At 36.4% G+C, this 23,559-nt stretch overlaps 1 protein-coding gene across 4 annotated transcripts in view; it reads left to right on the top strand.

The window, feature by feature from the left end:
- The window catches only part of RALGAPA1 (Ral GTPase activating protein catalytic subunit alpha 1), a 207,309-nt gene that overhangs the window by 140,704 nt on the left and 43,046 nt on the right, over positions 1-23,559 (top strand). For all 4 annotated transcript variants that reach the window (XM_055418250.2, XM_055418252.2, XM_055418251.2 and 1 more), the window contains 4 exons: positions 1,053-1,917; positions 4,568-4,639; positions 13,385-13,508; positions 19,412-19,567. In XM_055418250.2, coding sequence (XP_055274225.2) covers positions 1,053-1,917; positions 4,568-4,639; positions 13,385-13,508; positions 19,412-19,567 — 1,217 coding nt within the window. The remainder of the gene's footprint in view (positions 1-1,052; positions 1,918-4,567; positions 4,640-13,384; positions 13,509-19,411; positions 19,568-23,559) is intronic.

Genomic DNA, 23,559 nt, shown 5'->3' on the forward strand with positions numbered 1-23,559 from the left:
CAAAGTCCAAAGAAAATTGATCTTTTTTTATATTTGGAATAATGAAGAAGATGTTATTGGTATTAATGGCATAGCTGCTGACTTGTTGCTTACACTTTACCTGTACCCAGGGGTGTCAGTTCTGAATCTTCCAGGCTGTAGCCTGGAATATATGACACTATTTGTCTCTCTTGCCTCTTTTTAAGTAATCATACCAACAATGTACAACTGAGTCCCTTACGAACTTTTAAAAATTGAGTTTGCTCTCTTTCTTTCTCCCTTTACTCTCTTTCTGTGTTCTTTGTCTCCCTTCCACCCTCCCCTCCTTTTCCCCCTTCCTCAGGCCCTGTCATTAGGCACCTTGCCTCTGCAGGCCTCTTACTGCTGTGTTCTCTGAGTTTTCTGTTTTTACCATTTCCTATTGGTTGTTTTTTTTTTTTTTAAGTTACTCATACAGATGTACTCCTTACCTGTTTACTGCCTTAGAAAAATAGGCAAGCCATAAATATTTTTCCTTTAAAGTTTCCTTGGCATATTGCAGGCTACACTGACTCACTGTTTAAATTGATCCTGACTCCTGAAGTTTAGTTGGAAGATCACTTTTCTCTGACACTTTTACATCATCCATATAAGCCATAGTTAAATGACATTTAAGACATGTTACAAACTATGTCTCTGCATCTCCTGATAAGATAAGAAACTTATCAGTTGGATTTTGTTGACTTTTTAATCTGGGAGCAAAGCTATTTCACATGATTTAAAACACTTTTGAACCTTCTTTGAAGGTATGATGTACATTTAAGGGCCTCAATTTAAATTATTAATACAAATCCATAAGCAAAAATTTCAAAAGGAGCTTTCTTATAAAAATTAACAAAACTTTATCTGAGTAGTTTTGTTCTTCTTTGCCATCATTCTTGTAGTTCATATGCTACATTGAAAATATTTGCTCTAATATTTGAATGTGATTTTGATAATGTAATGGAATCCCTATTTGCTGTCTGTTTCGTTGTTATATGACTCTCTAGGAAGCAGCAGTATTCTCACTCACTTATATTTTTCTTTATTCCTAGTGAAAACTCAGATGCAGCAAGGATTAATCTCCATAGCTGCCCGCACTGTTATTACACATCTGGTGAATCACTTGGGCCATTATCCAATGAGTGGTGGTCCTGCTATGTTAACAAGTCAGGTGTGTGAGAATCACGACAATCATTACAGTGAAAGCACTGAACTTTCCCCTGAACTCTTCGAGAGTCCAAATATTCAGTTTTTTGTGTTAAACAATACAACCTTAGTGTCCTGTATCCAGATCAGAGCTGAAGAGAGTATACCTGGAGGAGGTTTATCTGCTGGTCTTGCATCAGCCAATTCAAATGTCAGAATTATAGTACGTGATCTTTCTGGAAAATATTCATGGGATTCTGCCATTCTGTATGGACCACCTCTTGTAAGTGGTCTATCAGAACCTACATCTCTCGTACTTTCATTGTCTCATCAAGAGAAGCCAGAAGAGCCTTCTGCACCTCATGAATGCTTAGAAGATATAACAGTTAAAGATGGGATTTCCTTCCAGTTTAAAAGAAGTTTTAGAGAAACTGTACCAACTTGGGACACAATAAGAGATGAAGAAGATGTTCTTGATGAGCTTTTGCAGTATTTAGGTGTAACCAGTCCTGAATGCTTACAGAGAACTGGAGTCTCACTTAATATTCCTGCGCCACAGCCTGTGTGCATTTCTGAAAAACAAGAGAATGATGTTATTAACGCTATCCTTAAGCAGCATACAGAGGAAAAAGAATTTGTTGAGAAACACTTTAACGACTTAAACATGAAAGCTGCAGAACAAGATGAACCAACACCTCAGAAACCTCAGTCAGCATTTTATTATTGCAGATTGCTTCTTAGTATATTGGGAATGAATTCTTGGGACAAAAGGTAAGGATAAAGGACAGGTTTTTCCTTTTTTAAAAGAAATATTAGTCTTATTCATTTTATGATCGGCATTTTAGTCTCCATTCTTTCCCTCACTGAATTTTACCTACCAGTTAGTTCTTTGACCAGAAGGCGGATTTTCTTTCTTTTTTAGTCCACAGAGTCATAATCAGGTTTCAGAGGAATAAGAAGATAATTGAATGTAATTAATTAACTCTAACATTTTCATAATGACTAGTATAACTATCTGACTTAGAACACATAGCTCAAATAATTGAGAAAAACCTTTTTTCCAACCTTCATGTAAGCTAATAGGAAAAGCTGTTTTTTCTTACAACACTTCTGACACCAAATGTGTGAGTTTCTCACCCCAGGCAGTTTCAACAATACCTGGAGTTACCACAGACAAGAGCTTAGACTGATGAGATTGCCCTCTACTTCAGACACCAGTTGCAAGTCTGGGTAAATCAGGGGTTCCCACAACCCCCTTCTTGGTTTGATAACTAATTATAATGACTCTTAAAACATTTACTTAGGTTTATCAGTTTGTTATAAAGGACAGTTAAAGGATATAGATGAGCAGCCAGATGAAGAGGTACGTGGAGTAAAAGTCTGGAAAGATTCCAAGTGTGGAAATCCTGTCCCTGTGGAGTTGGAGTGTGCCACCCTCCCAGGACATTGAATGTGTTCAACCAGGAAGCTCTCTGGATCCCGTAGTTAAGGGGTTTTTGTGGAGGTCTTACCATGTAGGCGTGATTGATTATTAACTCAGTTCTCTAGTTCTCTCTCCCCAGGGGCAGGGCTGAAAGTTTCAGGCCTGCTCTGTCTGGTGGCTTGCTCTTCCTGGTGATGAGAACACCACCAAGAGTTACCGCATTAGAACAAAATAAAAAGGAAACTCCAGAGGTTTTAGGAAGTCTGTGTAAGACTCGACTGTCACCTCCTATACTCAGAAAATTACAAGAGTTTTAGGAGCTCTATTTGAGGAATTGGGGACACAGCCCCAGTGTATATTTCTTACTGTGTCATATCAGCCTAATTTTTTAATTTTTTCAACAAACGGTGATATGATACTTTCTTGTTTGTATCAGAGAAATTAACTCAGGATTTAGCATCAAATCACAAAAAGAATTTAGATTTCATCTTTTTAAATGTTATTTAATTTTGTTTTCTTTCATGCACATTGCAAAACCTCATTAAAAACTTGCAGTACACACAGAGTTTTGTAGGATGTTAAGTAGGAGTTAAATGAAAAGGCATGAGACTTAAATCAGAAGATCCAGGTTAGAGAAACTTAAACTTTGAGCCTCAGGCCACAGTCTGCAGATTGAGGAAATAACTCCTACCACACATGATGGTGAGAATTAAATTAGACAATGTATATAAAATAGTAAAACTGTACACTGTACAAGTATAAGCTGTAACTGTAAACTGTACAAGTGTAAGCATTATTAGCATACATTTATTTTTTTAATTTCTGTGATACTAAAAGCTGTAGGGAAGTAAAAGAAGAAATGTTTTTATATATAATGTATTGTTTTTGTTCAGTTTATAGTAGGGCAGCTCAGATATAACTGGATGAATAGATCACTCAAACGCATGTGAAGCATTGAATTGGAATTCTACTTGCTTACCTAGTGTTTATAAACTTACTTGGTTTAAATACTTCCATTTATTAAAAGAGTATATCTTCTGCCTTATGGGAAAGCCAGGTTATATCAGAAACACAATTTGGTATGTCCAATACAGGTAATTGCTACTAATTTAAATTTATTCTACTCTCTTTTTGGAGAAGGCAATGGCACCCCATTCCAGTACTCTTACCTGGAAAATCCCATGGATGGAGGATCCTGGTGTGTCGCAGTCCGTGGGGTCACTAGGAGTCGGACACGACTGAGCAACTTCACTTTCACTTTTCACTTTGATGCATTAGAGAAGGAAATTGCAACCCACTCCAGTGTTCTTGCCTGGAGAATCCCAGGGACAGGGTAGCCTGGTGGGCTGCCACCTATGGGGTCACACAGAGTCAGACACGACTGAAGCGACTTAGCAGCAGCAGCAGCTACTCTCTTCTGCTGTGCAATGGCCCATATATTGTTTCTTGAGAAAAATTAAAGAAGGGAAGCTCTATTTTACTTTCATGAATGTAGTTTATACATATTCAGCACCTGTATAATGTATTTGGTAAAATTTACACACTGCTTTGTAGTGTAAAATATACATATAATGTAAAACAAGAAAGAAACTAATTCCATCTGGATTATGCATCCCTGTCTGGTAAAGAGTTAGAGTTTGTGAAATATTTCTCGTGAGGGACAATTTTCTCACACATTTTTATGAAAATCTTGAGAAGAAATCTACAAAGTACTTTTATCCATTTTTCTGAATATGAGTTTGGGAAACTCACAGCATCTGCAAGGAGACATTTACATGGTCAAGAGAGAATGATTCACAAAAAGAAATGTATGAGGGACTCAGTAGAAATAATGACATATATTCTTTACATTTTTTTAGGATCTTTTCTCCTTTGTCTTAGAAGTATGAAAAGGCAAGAAAAGTGTAAGGATTGCATGAGTAGAGTGGAAAGTATTTCCGGGACTGTCATGTCATTCACTACAAGATGATGAAAATGTTTATAAATCTCTCTATTTAGGAGGAGCTTTCATCTCCTGAAGAAAAATGAAAAACTACTTAGAGAACTTAGGAACTTGGACTCAAGACAGTGGTAAGTCGTTGAGAAATTTTCAAGTCTATATCTAGCACTTCAGCTGTTTCTATTCATAATGTGAATAATGTATTGTTGAATTATAAATTTCTGAACACAAACTTTTTTCACCTACACATATCTTAGAAATAATAAGCATTTTAAAAAATGTACAGCTACATTTAAATGTTTGGTATCTTTGGATTATTTATATCTTTTTATATACTTCAGAATCATCTTTTGAATTGAATAAATCTGATTGAACCTATAAAATGTCCTTTAGTTTTCCCATACTTAGATATTCCCTTTTGATTAGTTAAGAGGCCAAAGTGAAATGACTGGTGTATATAAGCTAGTAGCTACAAAAATATTAATGAAATGAAGAAGATGGAGATAGTTTGTTATATTGCTAGAAACCTGATTTCTTTTTAAGACCTAGGATATATACCCATTTTTATGTGACTTTTGGTGTGAAAACCTTGTATCACTATTTTAATAATCTCTAGATTCCTGGTGTATCTGGTTGCGATTTCCTGGGAAACTCATACTAGAAACTACAAAATATTACTTAGCTGAAATTCCCATATGGTCAACTTACATATAAGTACTACTTTCCTTTTTAGGTTCATAAAAATAAAATTTACGAATAGGTGCTTTTTGACAGTATAACTAGAAAAACATTAGTAAAGCAACACCTTGGACCATTATTAAGAATGCTTATATTTCTGAAATTTGAAATCCACAGCATCCTTAACATTCACATTTCTTAACTGTCTCAACGTCTTGCCTGAGTGGTGTTTTATACTTTTGTGTCTACAGTTTTTGCTTTTCGTGTTCTCCCAGTCAGTTTGCCCACCCACCACTGATTCCACTTGCCTTCCTGTCAAGCAAATTCACATATTGTTAACCATTTTTAAAACACCTTCTCTTACAACGTCAAAACTGTTAAGTTCATAGATACATATTTCTATAACCAGTTCTTTAATCAGAATCATTCTTAACATCTGCTTTCTCTACTCCTAGCAGCAGTACATTCAATTCAGTTCAGTCGCTCAGTCGAGTCTGACTCTTTACGACCCCATGAATGGCAGACCGCCAGGCCTCCCTGTCCATCACCAACTCCCGGATTTCACTCAAACTCATGTCCATCGAGTCAGTGATGCCATCCAGCCATCTCATTCTCTGTCGTCCCCTTCTCCTCCCACCCTCTATCCCTCCCAGCATCAGACTCTTTTCCAGTGAGTCAACTCGTCGCATGAGGTGGCCAAAGTATTGGAGCTTCAGCTTCGGCATCAGTCCTTCCAATGAACACCCAGGATTGATCTCCTTTAGAATGGACTGGTTGGATCTCCTTGCAGTCCAAGGGACTCTCAAGAGTCTTCTCCAGCACCACAAATCAAAAGCATCAACTCTTCAGTGCTCAGTTTTCTTTATAGTCCAACTCTCACATCCATACATGACCACGGGAAAAACCATAGCCTTCACTAGATGGACCTTTGTTGGCAAAGTAATGTCTCTGCTTTTTAATATGCTGTCTAGGTAGGTCATAACTTTCTTTCCAAGGAATAAGCGTCATTTAATTTCATGGCTGCAGTCACGATCTGCAGTGATTTTAGAGCCCCCCAAAATAAAGTCTGTCACTGTTTCCACTGTTTCCCTATCTATTTGCCATGAAGTGATAGGACCAGACACCATGATCTTAGTTTTCTGAATGTTGAGCTTGAAGCCATCTTTTTCACTGTCCTCTTTTACTTTCATCAAGAGGCTCTTTAGTTCTTCTTCACTTTCTGCCATAAGGGTGGTGTCATCTGCATATCTGAGGTTATTGATATTTCTCCCGGCAATCTTGATTCCAGCTTGTACTTCTTCCAGCCCAGTGTTCCTCATTATGTACTCTGCATATAAGTTAAATAAGCAGGGTGACAATATACAGCCTTTTGTGTACGTACTCCTTTTCCTATTTGGAACCAGTCTGTTGTTCCATGTCCAGTTCTAACTGTTGCTTCCTGACCAGCATACAGGTTTCTCAAGAGGCAGGTCAGGCGGTCTGGTATTCCCATCTCTTTCAGAATTTTCCACAGTTTGTTGTAATCCCCACAGTCAAATGATTTGGCATGGTCGATAAAGCAGAAATAGATGTTTTTCTGGAACTCTGTTGCTTTTTTGATGATCCAAAGTATGTTGGCAATTTGATCTGTGGTTCCTCTGCCTTTTCTAAAACCAGCTGGAACATCTGGAAATTCATGGTTCATGTATTGCTGAAGCCTGGCTTGGAGAATTTTGAGCATGACTTTACTAGCGTGTGAGATGAGTGCAATTGTGCGGTAGTTTGAGCATTCTTTGGCATTGCCTTTCTTTGGGATTGGAATGAAGACTGACCTTTTCCAGTCCTGTGGCTACTGCTGAGTTTTCCAAATTTGCTGGCATATTGAGTGCAGCACTTTGACAGCATCAACTTTTAGGATTTGAAATAGCTCAACTGGAATTCCATCACCTCCACTAGCTTTGTTTGTAGTGATGCTTCCTAAGGCCCACTTGACTTCACATTCCAGGTTGTCTGGCTCTAGATGAGTGATCACACCATTGTGATTATCTGGGTCGTGCAGATCTTTTTTGTACAGTTCTTCTGTGTATTCTTACCACGTCTTCTTAATATCTTCTGCTTCTGTCAAGTCCGTACCATTTCTGTCCTTCATCTTTGCATGAAATGTTCCCTTGGTGTCTCTAATTTTCCTGAAGAGATCTCTAGTCTTTCCCGTTCTATTGTTTTCCTGTATTTCTTGGCACTGATCACTGAGGAAGGCTTTATCTATCCTAGCTATTCTTCATGCATTCAAATGGGTATATCTTTCCTTTTCTCCTTTGCTTTTCACTTCTCTTCTTTTTGCAGCTATTGGTAAGGCCTCCTCAGCCAGTCAGTTTGCTTTTTTGCATTTCTTTTTCTTGGGGATGGTCTTGATCCCTGTCTCATGTACAGTGTCACAAACCTACATCTGTAGTTCATCAGGCACTCTGTCTGTCAGGTCTAGTCTCTTAAATCTATTTCTCACGTCCACTGTATAAATCATAAGGGATTTGATTTAGGTCATATCTGAATGATCTAGTGGGTTTTCCCTCCTTTCTTCAATTTAAGTCTGAATTTGGCAATAAGGAGTTCATGATCTGAGCCACAGTCAGTTCCTGGTCTTGTTTTGCTGACTGAATAGAGCTTCTCCATTTTTGGCTAAAATGAATATAATCAGTCTGATTTTGGTATTAACCATCTGGTGATGTCTATGTGTAGTCTTCTATTGTGTTGTTGGAAGAGGGTGTTTGCTTATGACCAGTGTGTTCTCTTGGCAGAACTCTATTAGCCTCTGCCCTGCTTCATTCCATGCTCCAAGGCCAAATTTGCCTGTTACCCCAGGTGTTTCTTGGCTTCCTACTTTTGCATTCCAGTCCCCTGTAATGAAAAGGACATCACCTTTGGGTGTTAGTTCTAAAAGATCTTGTAGGTCTTCATAGACCCATTCAACTTCAGCTTCTTCAGCATTACTGGTCAGGGCATAGTCTTGGATTACCGTGATATTGAATGGTTTGCCTTGAAAATGAACAGAGATCATTCTGCTGTTTTTGAGATTGCATCCAAGTACTGCATTTTGGACTCTTTTGTTGACCATGATGGCTACTCCATTTTTTCTAAGGGTTTCTTGCCCACAGTAGTAGATATAATGGTCATGTGAGTTAAACTCACCCATTCCGTCCATTTTCGTTCACTGATTCCTAGAATGTCGGTGTTCACTCTTGCCATCTCCTGTTTGACCACTTCCAATTTGTCTTGATTCATGGACCTAACATTCCAGGTTCTTATGCAATATTGCTCTTCATAGCATTGGACCTTGTTTCTGTCACCAGTCACATCCACAACTGGGTGTTTGTTTTGCTTTGGCTCCATCCCTTCATTCCTTCTGGAGTTATTTCTCCATTGATCTCCAGTAGCATATTGGGCACCTACTGTCTTGGGTAGTTCATCTTTCAGTGTCCTATCTTTTTGTCTTTTCATACTGTTCATGGGGTTTCTGATGGCAATAATACTGAAGTGGTATGCTATTCCCTTCTTACATTGTGTCAGAACTCTCCACCATGACCCATGGGTGGCCCTACATGGCATGGCTTAGTTTCATTGAGTTAGACAAGGCTGTGGTCCATGTGATTAGATTGGTTAGTTTTCTGTGATTGTGGGTAACACATAGTTACCCATATTATTTTTATATTGTATCATTGTGGTTCAGTTCAGTTCAGTTCAGTCGCTCAGTCATGTCCGACTCTCCGCGACCCCATGAATCACAGCACGCCAGGCCTCCCTGTCCATCACCAATTCCCGGAGTTCACTCAAACTCATGTCCACAGAGTCGGTGATGCCATCCAGCCATCTCATTCTCGGTCGTCCCCTTCTCCTCCCGCTTGTTAAAATGATGACCCAATATTGATATGTTATATTAACTGAATTTTATGTTAGAGTTCACTCTTGGTATTGTATATTATATGAGATAATGAGATTAAACAAATGTATAATGACACATATACACCATTCAGGCTTCCCCTATGGCTCAGCAGTAAAGAATCTACCTGCAGTGCAGGAGACACAAGAGACGTGGGTCGGGATGATCACCTGGAGGAGGGCATGTCAGCCCACTCCAGTATTCTTGCTTGGAGAATCCCATGGACAGAGGAGCCTGGTGGGCTATAGTCCATGTGGTCACAAAAGAGTCAGACATGAATGAAGCGACTGAGTGCACATACCCCATTACAATATAATACAGAATAGTTTCTGCCCTAAAAACCTCATGAGTATTATATCCCCTAAAAATTCAGTACCGTTGTCTGTTCTCTCTCTCTCCTTTTTTTAATTTTTTTTATCATTTGTCTGTTCTCTCTTTAAATGTTCTTTTCCCCTGGCTTCAAAAGTCATGTTAAAATTACCTTGTTCTAAAGTAAAATTTTTATTTTATTCCTTAGTGACTTGCCAGTGCCTGATCAGACTCTTTAGAACTCAGGCCATACCAGCCATTCTTGGCTATTCATGGTTTCTTTACATTACCTTATGCTTTTCTATTTCTTGGCTCCTGCTAAACTACTTCCATTCTCATATATAGCTGGAGTATATGGAGGACATCTTCATTGAGATAGCATAGGTTCTCTTTTTGATATTATATGTCAAATGAACACATGACATTTATTTTGCCTTTTTATAAGAATTAAATAATGAAACCAGTTCCCTTACTTCTTCTGACATAATGGGTTCAAGTAAAAATTCATTCTAATTATGTGATAGATAGTAGGGCAACTTTGAGCTTCTTCTTAAGCCAAGAATCTGGAAACAAACCTGATGATTTGTCTGCAGGATTAGGAAGAAAGAAAATGAAAAGATACTTTCTCTGTAGTCTTATCTCTTCAACCATTTTTAGATCCTCTGTTTTTGACTAAATTAACTCATTCCTGTTCTTCATGGTTAAATTACCATATTTTTCAATTTCAAATCTCAATTATTTTTATTATTCTTTCTATTGCAATGTATATATAGGGAATCAGAGTGCTTGTAACTTAGCATATTTCACTTTTAATTTTCCTATAGTAAGCTCATAATATTTTGCCAGTACTGGACTTATTATAGAATATTTGTGCCTATAAGTTCACTAAACTCATTTCTTTCTAATCTTTTTTACTTCATTCACTGTTGTGGTACATAATAATTTAATGGCAATCCAGTATATACCAAGCATTTTAGTAGAAGTAGTAAGTAGAAAAATAAGAAGGAATGGTGAAAAATGAACATCTGATGTTAAAGGGCAGGTAAGTCTCCTTCACATTAGAGGCCTGCAGTCCATGGAGTCACAAAGAGTCAGACACGACCAGGCGACCAAACAACAACAGGCTCAACTTTTACAAATTTTAAAAAGGGCATAGATAATATAAAGTGATTCCTCTTTTACTTTTGCATTTTAAAGATTTATTTTCTAAATTTTCCTATTTGGCACATGTATTTCTCTTTTTGACTTAGTAATAGGTGAACATTTCTATGTAACTCTGCTCAACTTTATTAATTGTGATTTATGAGTTCTAGCTGATAGCCCTTTACCTGGAATATTAAAAACACTGAGAGGTCCCCCTTTCTGCCAGGATCAGAATTTACACATACTTCCAACTTTAATTTACTTCATACTTCCAACTTAAATTGTAATAGCTTTCTTGAGATGTAATTCACATACCATAAGGTTCACTCAAAGTGTACATGTTTTTAGTATATTCATAGACAGCTATCACAGCAATTTAATTTTAGAGTATTTCCTTCAAAAAGAAACATTGTTCCCATTACTACTCATTCTCCATTACCCCTGAACACTACCCTCTACTCACCAGCTGTAGATAATATTTATCTACTTTCTTTCTCTATTGATTTGCCTATTCTGGATATTTAATATAATAGGAATCAAACATATGTGGTCTTTTGTGAGGGCTTCTTAGCACCATGTTTTCAAACTTCATCTATGTTGCAGTGTGTGTCAGCACTTCATTTCTTCTTATCCCTGAATAATACTCATTTGTGAATATACTGCATTTTATTTATTCATTCATAAGTTGATGGACATTTGCATCAGTTTCACTTCTTGGCTGTTATGAATAATCCTGCTATAAACATTCGTGTCATTTTTTACATGGACATTTTATAGTTCTGTGAACTTTTTAATTAAGATTTTTTTTAATTTTAGACCTTATATTTAGGGTCTATGATGCGTTTTAATTTTTGTATGTGGTGTGAGGTAAGAGTCCAACTTTATTCTTTTGCATTGCAAATATCCAGTTCCCTCAGGACCATTTGTTGAAAATACTAATTTTTTTCTCCCATTGAATTGGCTTGGTTCCGTTGTAAAAAGCCTTTTTTGTCCATTAAAAAATGACACGAATGTTTATAGCCAGCATTATTCATAACAGCCGAGAAGTGAAATTAACGCTAATATCCAACAACTTATGAATGAATAAACAAAATATACATTCACAAATGCAGTATTATTCAGGGATAAGAAGAAATGAAGTGCTGACACATGTTGCAACATAGATGAATTTTGCAAACACTGTGCTAAAAATCCTGCACAAAAGACCACATGTATATGTCTCTGCTATGGTAGTACCATGGGCTTCCCTGGTGGCTCAGATGGTAAAGAATCTATCTGCAATGCAGGAGACCCAGTTTCTATCCTTGGGTTGGGAAGATCCTCTGGAGAAGGGAATGGCTACCTACTCCAGTATTCTTGCCTGGAGAATTCCATGGGCAGAGGTACCCAGCAGGCTACAGTCCAGGGAGTCACAAAGGGTCAGCCAGGAATGAACTACTTTCACTTCCATGATAGTACCACAGTCTATTGATTGCTGTAGTTTTGTAGCAGGCTTTTAGACTGGGAATTATGAGTCCTCATTCTTCTTTTTCAAGATTATTTTTACTATTTGGAATTTTTTGCATTTTCTTGTGAATTTTAGAATCGGCTTATCAACTTCTACAAAAAGAAGCTAGGATTTTGGTAAAAAGTTGTATTAAATTTAAAGTCAATTTGGTAAATATTATCATAATAAGTTTTTAAGTCCATGAATATGGGATTTTTTTAAAGATCTTCAACAACATTTTGTGGCTTTCATAGTATTTAAGTTTTGTACTTTTGTTAGTACAAAATATTTTTGTTAAGCATTTTTATTATTGTGTATTTTTGATGCCATTATAAAAGAAATAGCTTTCTTTATTTTGTTTTTGGGTTGTTGGCATTGTTAGTTTATAAAAGTACAGTTGGTTTTTTGTATGTTGATACTATATCATAAATCCTTTCTGAAGTCATTTACTAGCTCTAACAGCTTTTTAGTCTTGTACCATACAAATATGGGAATGGGGACAGACAAGTGGGGAGGGGGGAGACTTGTCAGATTAATGACATACATGCACAGAAAGGAAAAAAGAACCCCTTGTACCCAAACCAACCCCCACCTCACCCTAAGACATCTCTCTGAACTACCTGTAACATTTTTATTTAAAAGTCTAATATAGCAACATCAGTCCTTTTGATTACTGTTTGCGTAGCATCTTTTTCCATTTCTTTTACTTTCTACTTTGTGTCTTTGAATCAGAAGTACATTGGTAGTTGTTGTTTGCTTGAGTCATTTATTGTTATCTTGGACAGCCAAATTGCATACAAGAAGTTTGCTTTTAGGAGCATTTTTAATTTTAGGGAGAACTAAAATGTCTCAGAACTTGTCAGTTATTTCATAAAGTTTTATGGTATCTATGTATGAATTTCTTATAAGTAATTTGGAGAAATGGATCATTTCTTATTCATCTCTGTACTCCTACTTAGTTTTAGTTTTAAAACACAGTCCCTCTAACTCTGGGATTCAGCTACATTGTACAACAGGCAGCTCTTCGGATGCTTTGTGCATTCACACCTATGTGTCTTTCCTGATACCTTCTCTTCTTCATCTGTCAAACCTTAGTTACCTTTACCGAACTTAATATTACGTTTTCTTTTAAATTTCTGTCTAATTTCTCAGTCAAAAGTAATCATGCTTTTCTTCTGTTCAAATCACAATTTTGTAACTTTCAGAATTTTTTACTTATAGTTTCTAGATCTCTCTCTGTAGATTATAAGGTTTAATTCCTTTTCATTTTTTTATTGCCCCATAGTTAGAAGTTTATTATTGGATAAATTAATGATTAAATGAATGATGAAATCTTTTGTTTTATAGCCGAGAGACACACAAGATTGCAGTATTTTATGTTGCTGAAGGACAGGAAGACAAACATTCCATTCTCACCAATACAGGAGGAAGTCAAGCATATGAAGATTTTGTAGCTGGTCTTGGTTGGGAGGTATTGTTTTTAAATTGTATAAATATCATTTTATTTCTATTTGGAAGCAGCAGTTTTCTTTTTCCTTTTAGTTTACTTTAGAAGCATTATTTTAGGAGACTCAGCAACTTAACAATGGATTTGTTATTGTTTCTGCCTTAAATCTCATCTACAAAGACAGAAGCAATTGGGACTTAGGAAATCTTTTGACTATTTTATCATATAAAAGTTGTCAGAGTGTGCTAAACTCATAGACTTAAAAGATCCAGATTTTCCTCACAGTTATGACCATTAGACTAGTGATCTTAAAATGAAGATATAGATATTCTAGAACTGTCTCAAGGATTCTGACTAACCATGTTGGCATTGTTACTTTTGAGGAGATAAGTTTCTAGATCCTCAACTTTACTAAAATTAATATGAGAACCCTTCTACCAGTCTCTTGCCTCTCCTTTTCTGTTCTTCATCTTTGTTAAAGTATACCTTTCACTCAACTGAGGCCTACATTGCCCTCTAAGGTTTGGAACCCAAAAAAGAGACAGTTCATTCAAGAGGGCATGTTCCTGAGAGAGAGTATCTCCAGTCGCAAAGCAGGAAATATTGGAAGCTGCTGCACTTTATGTTATTCTAGCAACCAATTCATGTCAAGGTTCCTGAACCAATTTGTCTGTCTTAATAATTATAACTGGGAAGTGAGGTGTTTGTAATAGATTTGAATTAGTATGTTTATTTAAATTGTAAAATGGTGAGGCAGACATGTTCTAACAGAAAATGAATTTGATGGGGCTGATTGATTTGTCATTAATAGCAGACATTTTATGTATATTGGATCAGCAAAATTTGTGCTCTGAGGTTTTGATGAATATACATATATATTCATCATATATTAAAATTTTAATTCATATTTAAAATATATATATAAATGGAGGAACCTACTTTTTAAATTTCTGTTTTTAATTTATTCATTGTTGGGTGTGCTGTCTTCATTACTATATGTGGGCTTTCTCTAGTTGTGTCTAGCAGGGACTACTCTACATTGCATTGCATGGGTTTCTCATTGCAGTGGCTTCTCTTGTTGCGGAACTTGGGCTCTAGGCATGTGGGCTTCAGTAATTGTGGTGTGAGGGGAAAATATATGTAACATACACATATATAACTATAGTATACTGGAAATTGGGCTTCCCATGTGGCTCAGTGTTAAAGAATTCGCCTGTAAATCAGGAGATGTAGATTTAGTCTCTGGGTTGGAAATATCCCCTGGAGAAGGAAATGGCAACCCACTCCAGTATTCTTGCTTGGAAAATCCCATGGAAGAGGAGCTTTGCAGGCTACAGCAGGCAGGCTCTTTTGGGGGTCGCAAAAGAGTCAGACACAACTGAGCAACTAAACACCACCACCACCACGCAAATGTTCATGGCAGTTATATTACACACAGGGAGGGTTAAAGGACATAAAGCGACATAGGGTTTCTGTGCTTCACTCAAGCTGGCAAAATGACAACATCGGTAGACTATAATAAGGTATGTTTAATATAGTAAATACCAAGAAAAACCAGTAAGAGACATATAACAGAAGATACACTCAAAATGAGAACTAAAATCCGAGTTCTAAAATATGTTCCAAGTAACCCGTAGGAGATAGAAAAAACAGCAAATGTGTAGAGAACAAAAAAATAAAATGGTGAGCTTATGCTCTAATCTGTCATTACAGGAAATATTATTGATCTAAATATAACAATTAAAATTGGCAGAGTTGGGACTTCCCTGGTGCTCCAGTGGTTAAGAATCCACCTTCCAGTGCAGGAGAAGCAGGTTTGATCCCTGGTCAGGGAACTGAGATCCCATATATTGCAGGGCAGCTAAGCCCATGCATGCGCTGCAACTGCTGAGCCCACACGCTCTAAAGCCTGTACACCACGACTTGAGAGAGAAGCCTGCAAACCACAGCAAAGATCCAGCATGCCGAAATACCCAAGAGCTTCAGCTGAGACCCAAGGCAGCCAAAGGAACAGATAAATTTTTTCTTTTCCAAAAATTGGGTGAGTGGATTAAAGAACATGACTCACTTATATACATTGTAAAAGAAACTCACTTCGAGTATAATAATATAGGCTGGTAGAAAGTAAATGGACAGAAAAAAATTATATTGTGCAAATCTTAAAGCCAGAGTGACTGAATTTATATTAGATAAGGTAAGCTTCATGAGGAACACTGGGCTGGAAGAAGCACAAGCTGGAATCAAGATTGCTGGGAGAAATATCAATAACCTCAGATATGCAGATGACATATTTCCTTTCTGGAGAAGGAAATGGCAACCCACTCCAGTGTTCTTGCCTGGAGAATCCCAGGGACGGGGGAGCCTGGTGGGCTTCCGTCTATGGGGTCACACAGAGTCGGACACGACTGAAGTGACTTAGCAGCAGCATGCAGATGACACCACCCTTATGGCAGAAAGTGAAGAGGAACTCAAAAGCCTCTTGATGAAAGTGAAAGAGGAGAGTGAAAAGGTTGGCTTGAAGCTCAACATTCAGAAAACAAAGATCATGGCATCTGGCCCCATCACTTCATGGGAAATAGATGGAAAAACAGTGAAAACAGTGTCAGACTTTATTTTTTTGGGCTCCAAAATCACTGTGGATGCTGATTGCAGCCATGAAATTAAAAGACGCTTACTCCTTGGAAGGAAAGTTATGACCAACCTAGATAGCATATTAAAAAGCAGAGACATTACTTTGCCAACCAAGGTCCGTCTAGTCAAGACTATGGTTTTTCCCGTGGTCATGTGTGGATGTGAGAGTTGGACTGTGAAGAAAGCTGATCGCTGAAGAATTGATGCTTTTGAACTGTGGTGCTGGAGAAGACTCTTGAGAGTCCCTTGGACTGCAAGGAGATCCAACCAGTCCATTCTAAAGGAGATCAATCCTGGGTGTTCATTGGAAAGACTGATGCTAAAGCTGAAACTCCAATACTTTGGCCACCTCATGCGACGAGTTGACTCACTGTAAAAGACTCTGATGCTGGGAGGCATTGGGGTTGGGAGGAGAAGGGGACGACCGAGAATGAGATGGCTGGATGGCATCACCGACTCGATGGACATGAGTTTGAGTGAACTCCGGGAGTTGGTGATGGACAGGGAGGCCTGGTGTGCTGTGATTCATGGGGTCGCAAAGAGTCGGACACGACTGAGCAACTGAACTGAAGGTAGGCTTCAGAGCAGAGAAAATTAGCAGAGATAAGGGACATTCTATAACAATGATAAAAGGGTCAGCCCACTAAAAAAGACTTAAAAATCCTAAACATGTGTGCAGCAAACAACAGAACTGCAAAATATATGAAGCAGTGCTGATAGAACTGAAAGAAGAAATAGGCAGATTCACAATTATAAATGGAGACTTTACTGAGAGAAGACAACAAAATCAGCAAGTATATGGAGGGTCTCAACACCAACAACCAACAGGACCTAATTAACATTTATATAAAACACTGCACCTAGCAATATCATATTTTCAGTGTCTAAGGAACATATACCAAGATAGACCATGTATGAACCATTAAAAGAAACTTCAGCACATTTAAGGTGCTGAAATCATACAGTGTGTTCTCCAACTACAGTAGGATCAAACTTGAAATCATTAACAGAAATAATGGGAAAATCTCCAAACACTTGGAAAAGTTACATGCCATATAGGCCACTTGCATAACATTCTTGAAATGACAGTTTTAGTAGTAAAGAACAAGTTAGTGATTGCCAGGCATTAAGAAGGAAGTAGGGTAGCGGGGAAGTGGGTGTGGGTCGTGTAACAGGGCAACACAGGGAATCCTTGTGGTGATGAAAATGTTCTCTCAATCATATCAATATCAGTATCCTGGTTATAATATGGTTCTGCATTGGGGGAATCTGAGCACAGGGTACATAAGATCTCTTTCTATTATTTCTTAGAACTTTATGGAATCTATAATTAATCTCCAGATAAAACATTTAATTAAAAAATAGAGATCTGCATATGTTACAGAACTGTTTTATAGCAAGGAGCACTAACTTAGACTTACTCCTTTATGTACTCAGAAAATTGACTTGAAAGTAAATAACTTTCTCACTAAAAGAAAACAACAAAAATGTACACTTAAAATATCAGCAGAGGTCATACAGTTTGATAATATATTTGAGAGCGTATGAGGGAAACACTCATGCAACTGTTGCTACAATCTACAGAGAGCAATTTGGTAGTAGGATTCAAAATCAGAAATGCACATGTCCTTTGACTTACATTTCCACTTTTGACTGTCCTATAGATCTACTTTCACAGATGCAGCATATGTGTTCAGTGTTATCCATTGTAGCTTTGACTGTAATAGCAAAAGATTGGGAAATATCCTTCAAATAGGGCACTAAATTATTGTACATCAAGAAAAAGGACTTCTGTGAAGTCATAAATACAAAAAGATGAGGCTCTTTACTTACTAATAAGGAGTATTTTTCAAGAAGTTTTAAGTGCATTAAAGCAAGTTGCAGAACATTGTATATCTGTGTTGTGTGTGTGTGCATGCACATACATACCTGTAAATTTAATTGTATATAGAGAACATTTTTGGAAGCATACTTAAGAAATTGCTTTGTTAGAGTGAAACTGAGTAGCTGGAGATGAGAAATATGGAAGAAAAAATACTGATGTATCTTTTGAACTTTTAATTGTTATGAATGTATTACTGAGTTAAAAATTAAAACTTTATAAATGAAGAAATCTTATGGTAATGGCATGACAGCTAACTTGTTATTGATACATTCAGCCATTAGTAGGATATACTGCTTGTAGAGACATGTTCAGTTCAAATATGCAGAAATTTGCTTTTGTAAGTCTCTACTTTGCTCTTATTTATATTTTGTTTTTTATAAACATATACATAGCTGGTTTCTCTGAATGGAGAGAGACAAGCAGAGTTTAAGTTTTGTTTTATTCTTTACAATATTTCTTTGGTTTTCTACAGTGAGCACAAGTTACTTACTGGTCTATGTGTCGAACAAGTCCAGGGGATATCATCCAGTGAAATGACCCTGATATTAAATATATCACACTTATAACTGGGAAAAAGAGATTTAAAAGTCTTTGCACAGATTAATTTGAAGTTTTTTTAATGCATTTGAAGTGTACGTTTTTGTATTTTTGTTGTGGGCTATGATAAGTACAATAATTAGGAAGCCAGTTTTGATGAATAAATATGTCACACCAAATTAATTATTTAATCAAAATGACATTACTGTGTTGTTTGTTTGTTTTTTTAACTTTTCCCCAGATCATTTCCAATCTTGATTTTTGCCACTTGGTTTTTACTCTCTGCCCTTGATATCTCCCCCACAGCCTTTACAATTTAACACCTAGCAGCCTAACAAACGGAGAAGGCAATGGCAAGCCACTCCAGTACTCTTGCCTAGAAAATCCCATGGACAGAGGAGCCTGGTAGGCTGCAGTCCATGCGGTCGCTACTAGTCGGACACGACTGAGTGACTTCACTTTCACTTTTCCCTTTCATGCATTGGAGAAGGAAATGGCAACCCACTCCAGTGTTCTTGCCTGGAGAATCCCAGGGATGGTGGAGCCTGGTGGGCTGCTGTCTATGGGGTCACACAGAATCGGATACGACTGAAGCGACTTAGCAGCAGCAGCAGCAGCCTAACAAAAGATGCATAGTGCTCAGCAGTAGATTCCTTTGCTAATTAGTTCCTACTAATTAGAGATCCTCGGATACTTAAGATCTATCAGTGTACAGAATAGCTCTAACTAATAATTCTGGGGCAAGCCATGGTTGGTAGTATACAAAAGATTTCATTCCCCAAATTTTTGCAAAGTGAGAGATTTGAGTCTTTTTCCATAGTGAGTTTAGTTTGGTTTAGTTAATAAACATTATGTGTCTTTTCATTGCTTCTAGGTAAATCTTACAAACCATTGTGGTTTCATGGGAGGACTACAAAAAAATAAAAGCACTGGATTGACCACACCATATTTTGCTACCTCTACAGTTGAAGTAATATTTCATGTGTCAACAAGAATGCCTTCAGATTCTGATGACTCTTTGACCAAAAAAGTAAGTGCTAAGGAAAAAAGTTCTCAGAGTTAGAATCTTAGTAAACTATGTAAGCAAGTAATCTAATTGATTAAGAGCTATTTCTGAGTACTCTGTTCTTCACCTAGTACTGTCTTAAGAAACAGTATTGTTGCAGAGTAAACTCTTTTCCTTAATGATGTGATTGAAGGTTATAGTCTTAAAAAAGCATTTGCCTTCAAGAAAATGGGCATTTGACAAATTGAAAAACTACTGTATATGTCCAGATTGGTGAAATTATAATTCACGTCCCCACACAGAGATGGATATAACATTTATATTGATTGAGGGAAAGGGAAAAAATGAAAATGTAAATTATTATAAAGCATTTACAATTGCTGTATAATTTTAACTAAAATTAATATAGCAGATAAAGTAAGTCTTAATTCATTAAAATAGATTTTACTACCTTAGTATTTATGGGAGGTATAGTGAAATGGTTTTAATGGCCCATGTCTTTTAAAAGCTACACCACCATTTTGCTGTAGCTGATGCCAGCATTCAAAAATCATTCTAGTGACCACAGACATACCCTGGAATAAAGTTGTGTGTGCTCAATCCATGTTTGGTGTTTTTAGGGAGAAACATATTTTTCAAGTGAAACCTTGTCCACCATTTCTTTTATCTTCTTTTTTTCCTATCCCTCAGTTTATTCAAAACCACTCTGAATGTAACCTGCTTAATATGGTAGATCATTTTACTCAATACTCTTCTGTTACTTAATATCAGAGCTCATCACAGTTCATTAATAACCTATGAAAATAGTTTTATACTCTTTTGAAAAGGAACTTCAGAATTCCTTTCAAATACTTTATAAGATTGAATTAATACCCTTGATGTTTTTTGTTTACATTTTAGAATACTGTTGGAAATTGCCTGCTAAATGAGTAATGGTTAGAATAACTAATATATGGATGCTAATTAGATTGGAATGAATAGTAAAGGTATATAGATAATTGATGTGTAGGAAGGTAAGTATATTTAGTCACAGATTTTCTGTAGAATATCTTAACATATGGTTTTTAGTAATACAGAATGAGACGTAAATACTGACAAGAAAATGGTAAAGAGTTGGTTGGCATAAAACTTTAGTAAAACTTCAGTTAAGCACTTTCTTCCATCTTCTCATTTTAAATCTGTATGAAAATAAGCCCTCCCCAAATTAGAGACAATTATGGGTCTAGTGCAAAAAGATAAATTACTGTAATCATTAAGAACTTGTCAGTGATCCTCATTTTCACAGAACCATGGATACAACTTTTAAACCCCAGAGCAGAGTCTAAAATTAATAGTATCTTCAATTGCAAACACAAGAGCAGAACAAAATATATCATTTTTTGTTGAAATTTTTTTAAAGAAACTTATGTAGGATATTTTTACTTCAATATATTAAACTTGCTGGTTATAAGGTACTTGAAGTTGTATTTTTGCAACCTTTGTAGAAATGTCTTAAATTAAGGTTTCTTACTTCCTTTACAATAGTCACAAAGGTCTTTCTTAATTGTTTAAGAAGAATCTGAAATGGATGTTTAACAATCCATTATCATAGCAAAATTAATTTTGAAAATGTGTTAACACCATTTAAGAATAGTTAAATGGTTGAGTTCTACTTAAAATTATACCCTAAATGGTGAAATTTTTAAGTATTGGATATATTAGAGTATATTGAGGGATTAAACCCTAAATACTAATAGTTTGTTTCATTTATAAGCACAGAAATTTTTTATTGTGGTATAATATGTATATAAAACATAAAATTTACCATTTTAATCATTTTAACATGTGCAGTTCTTTGTCATAAAGTACATTTACAGTGTGGTACAGCCATAACAAACATTCATTTCCAGAACTTTTCCATTTATTTCAAAATATTTTTTGACCTATGTGTTACTTAGAACTGTGCTGTTTAATTTCCAAGCATTTGGGGCTTTACCAGCTATCTTTTTGTTATTGATTTCTAGTTTAATTCCATTGTGGTCTAAGAGCAGACATCATATGATTTCTATTTTTTTTTAATTTGTTAAGGTGTGTTTTATGGCCCAAGTATAGTCTATCTGGTGAATGTTGTGTGCGAGTCTGGGAAGAATGTGTAATCTGCTATTGTTGAATGAAATAGTCTATAAATGTCAATTATATTCACTTGATTGATGAAGCTGTTAAGTTCAACTATATCCTTACCAATTTTCTGCCTGCTAGATCTCCTTTTCTGAGAGGGGAATTAAAGTATCCAACTTTAATAGTGGATTCTTCTGTTTTCCTTGCAGTGCCGTCAGTTTTTGCCTCACATGTTTTGATACCCTGTTGTTAGGTACATACACCTTAAGGATAGGTTATGTCTTCTTGGAATATTGACCTCTTTATCATTAGGTTATGGCCCCCTTTATCCTGGGTTATCTTCCTTTCTCTGAAGTGTGCTGTCTCTGAAATTAGTATAGCTACTCCTACTTTCTTATTGGTGGTATCATGGTATATCTTTCTACATCTGTTTACTTTGAATCAGTATGTGTCTCTATATTTAAAGTTGATTTCTTGTAGACAACATATAGTCAGGGCTTTTTTTTTTATCCATTCTGACAGTCTCTATGTATTTGAATCATTGACATTTAAAGTGATTGTTAATATAATTGGACTAATATTTACCATGTTTGTTATTATTTTCTATTTGTTACTCTTGTTCATTGGTTTTGTATTTTACATTTTTTGCCTGCCATTTGTGGTTATAACAGCATTTTACAATTCCATTTTCTCTCCTTTCTTAGCATATCATTTGTGCTTTTTTTAAAAATTGTTTTCCAGTTCTTGCCCTAGAGTTTGTACTATTCATTTTTAACTAAGTTCTCTTTCAAGTAACACATGGTGCTTCACTGAAAGTACCTATATGCCCAATTTTCCTTCCTATCCCTTGTGTTATTGCTATCATTCATTTCACTTTTACTTAAACATGTATATAGATGAGTGTGTTAGGCACTCACTTGTGTCCTACTCTTCACAACCCCATGGACTGTAGCCCACTTCTCCTCTGTCCATGGAATTCTCTAGGCAATAATACTGAAGTGGGTTGCCATTCCCTTTGCCAGGGGATCTTCCTGACCCCCAGGGATCGAACCCAGGTCCCCTGCATTGCAGACAGATCCTTTACTGTCTGAGCTACCAGGGAAGCTCTTATATACATAAGCATACATTATCAAATACATTGTTGCCATTTATTACCTTAAACTAGTATGTGTTAGATCAATTAAGAATAAGAAAAATAAGTTTTTATTTTGCCTTCAGTTATTGATTCTTTGATGCTTTTCCTTTCTGTATGCAAATCCAAATTTCTGTCGTATATCATTTCCCTTCTCTCTGAAAAGGTATTTCTTGTAAGGCAGGTCTGCTGGCAACAAATTCCCTCAGTTTCTGTTGTCTGAGAATGTCTTTATTCTCCTTTACTAGTGAAGGATAATTTCACAGGGTATAGAATTCTAGATTAGTAGTTTTTTCTCTCAGCCCTTTAAATATTTTACTCTACTCTCTTCCTCCTTTCATTTCTTAGGAAAAGTCAGATGTAATTTTTAATCTTTGCTCCTCTGTAGGTAAAATATTTTTCCCCCTTCTGGCTTCTCCCAAGGCTTTTTCATCTGTAATTTTCTGAGGTTTGAATGTGATATGCTGGATGTAGTTTAGGGGCCTTTTATCCTGCTTAGTGTTCTCTGAGCTTCCTGGATCTGTTATTTGGTGTCTAACATTAATTTGGGGCAATTCTCAATCCTGGTGCTTCTGTTTCTCTCTCTCCTCCTATATGTAAATGTTACACTTTTTGTGGTTGTCTCACAGTTCTTGGATATTGGGAGGTTTTTTACAGATTTTCCCTTTCTGAGAATGTTCATCTCTCTGCTTACATTATCCATCTGTTCTTGCATGTTGTTTATTTTTTCCATTAGTGCCCTTCGCATATTAATCATAGTTGTAATTCCCACATCCCTGCCGTATCT

The sequence above is a fragment of the Moschus berezovskii genome, chromosome 21, assembly GCF_049115385.1.
Source record: "Moschus berezovskii isolate FMDL1 chromosome 21, NW_MosBer_1.0, whole genome shotgun sequence".
Taxonomy (NCBI): Eukaryota; Metazoa; Chordata; class Mammalia; order Artiodactyla; family Moschidae; genus Moschus; species Moschus berezovskii.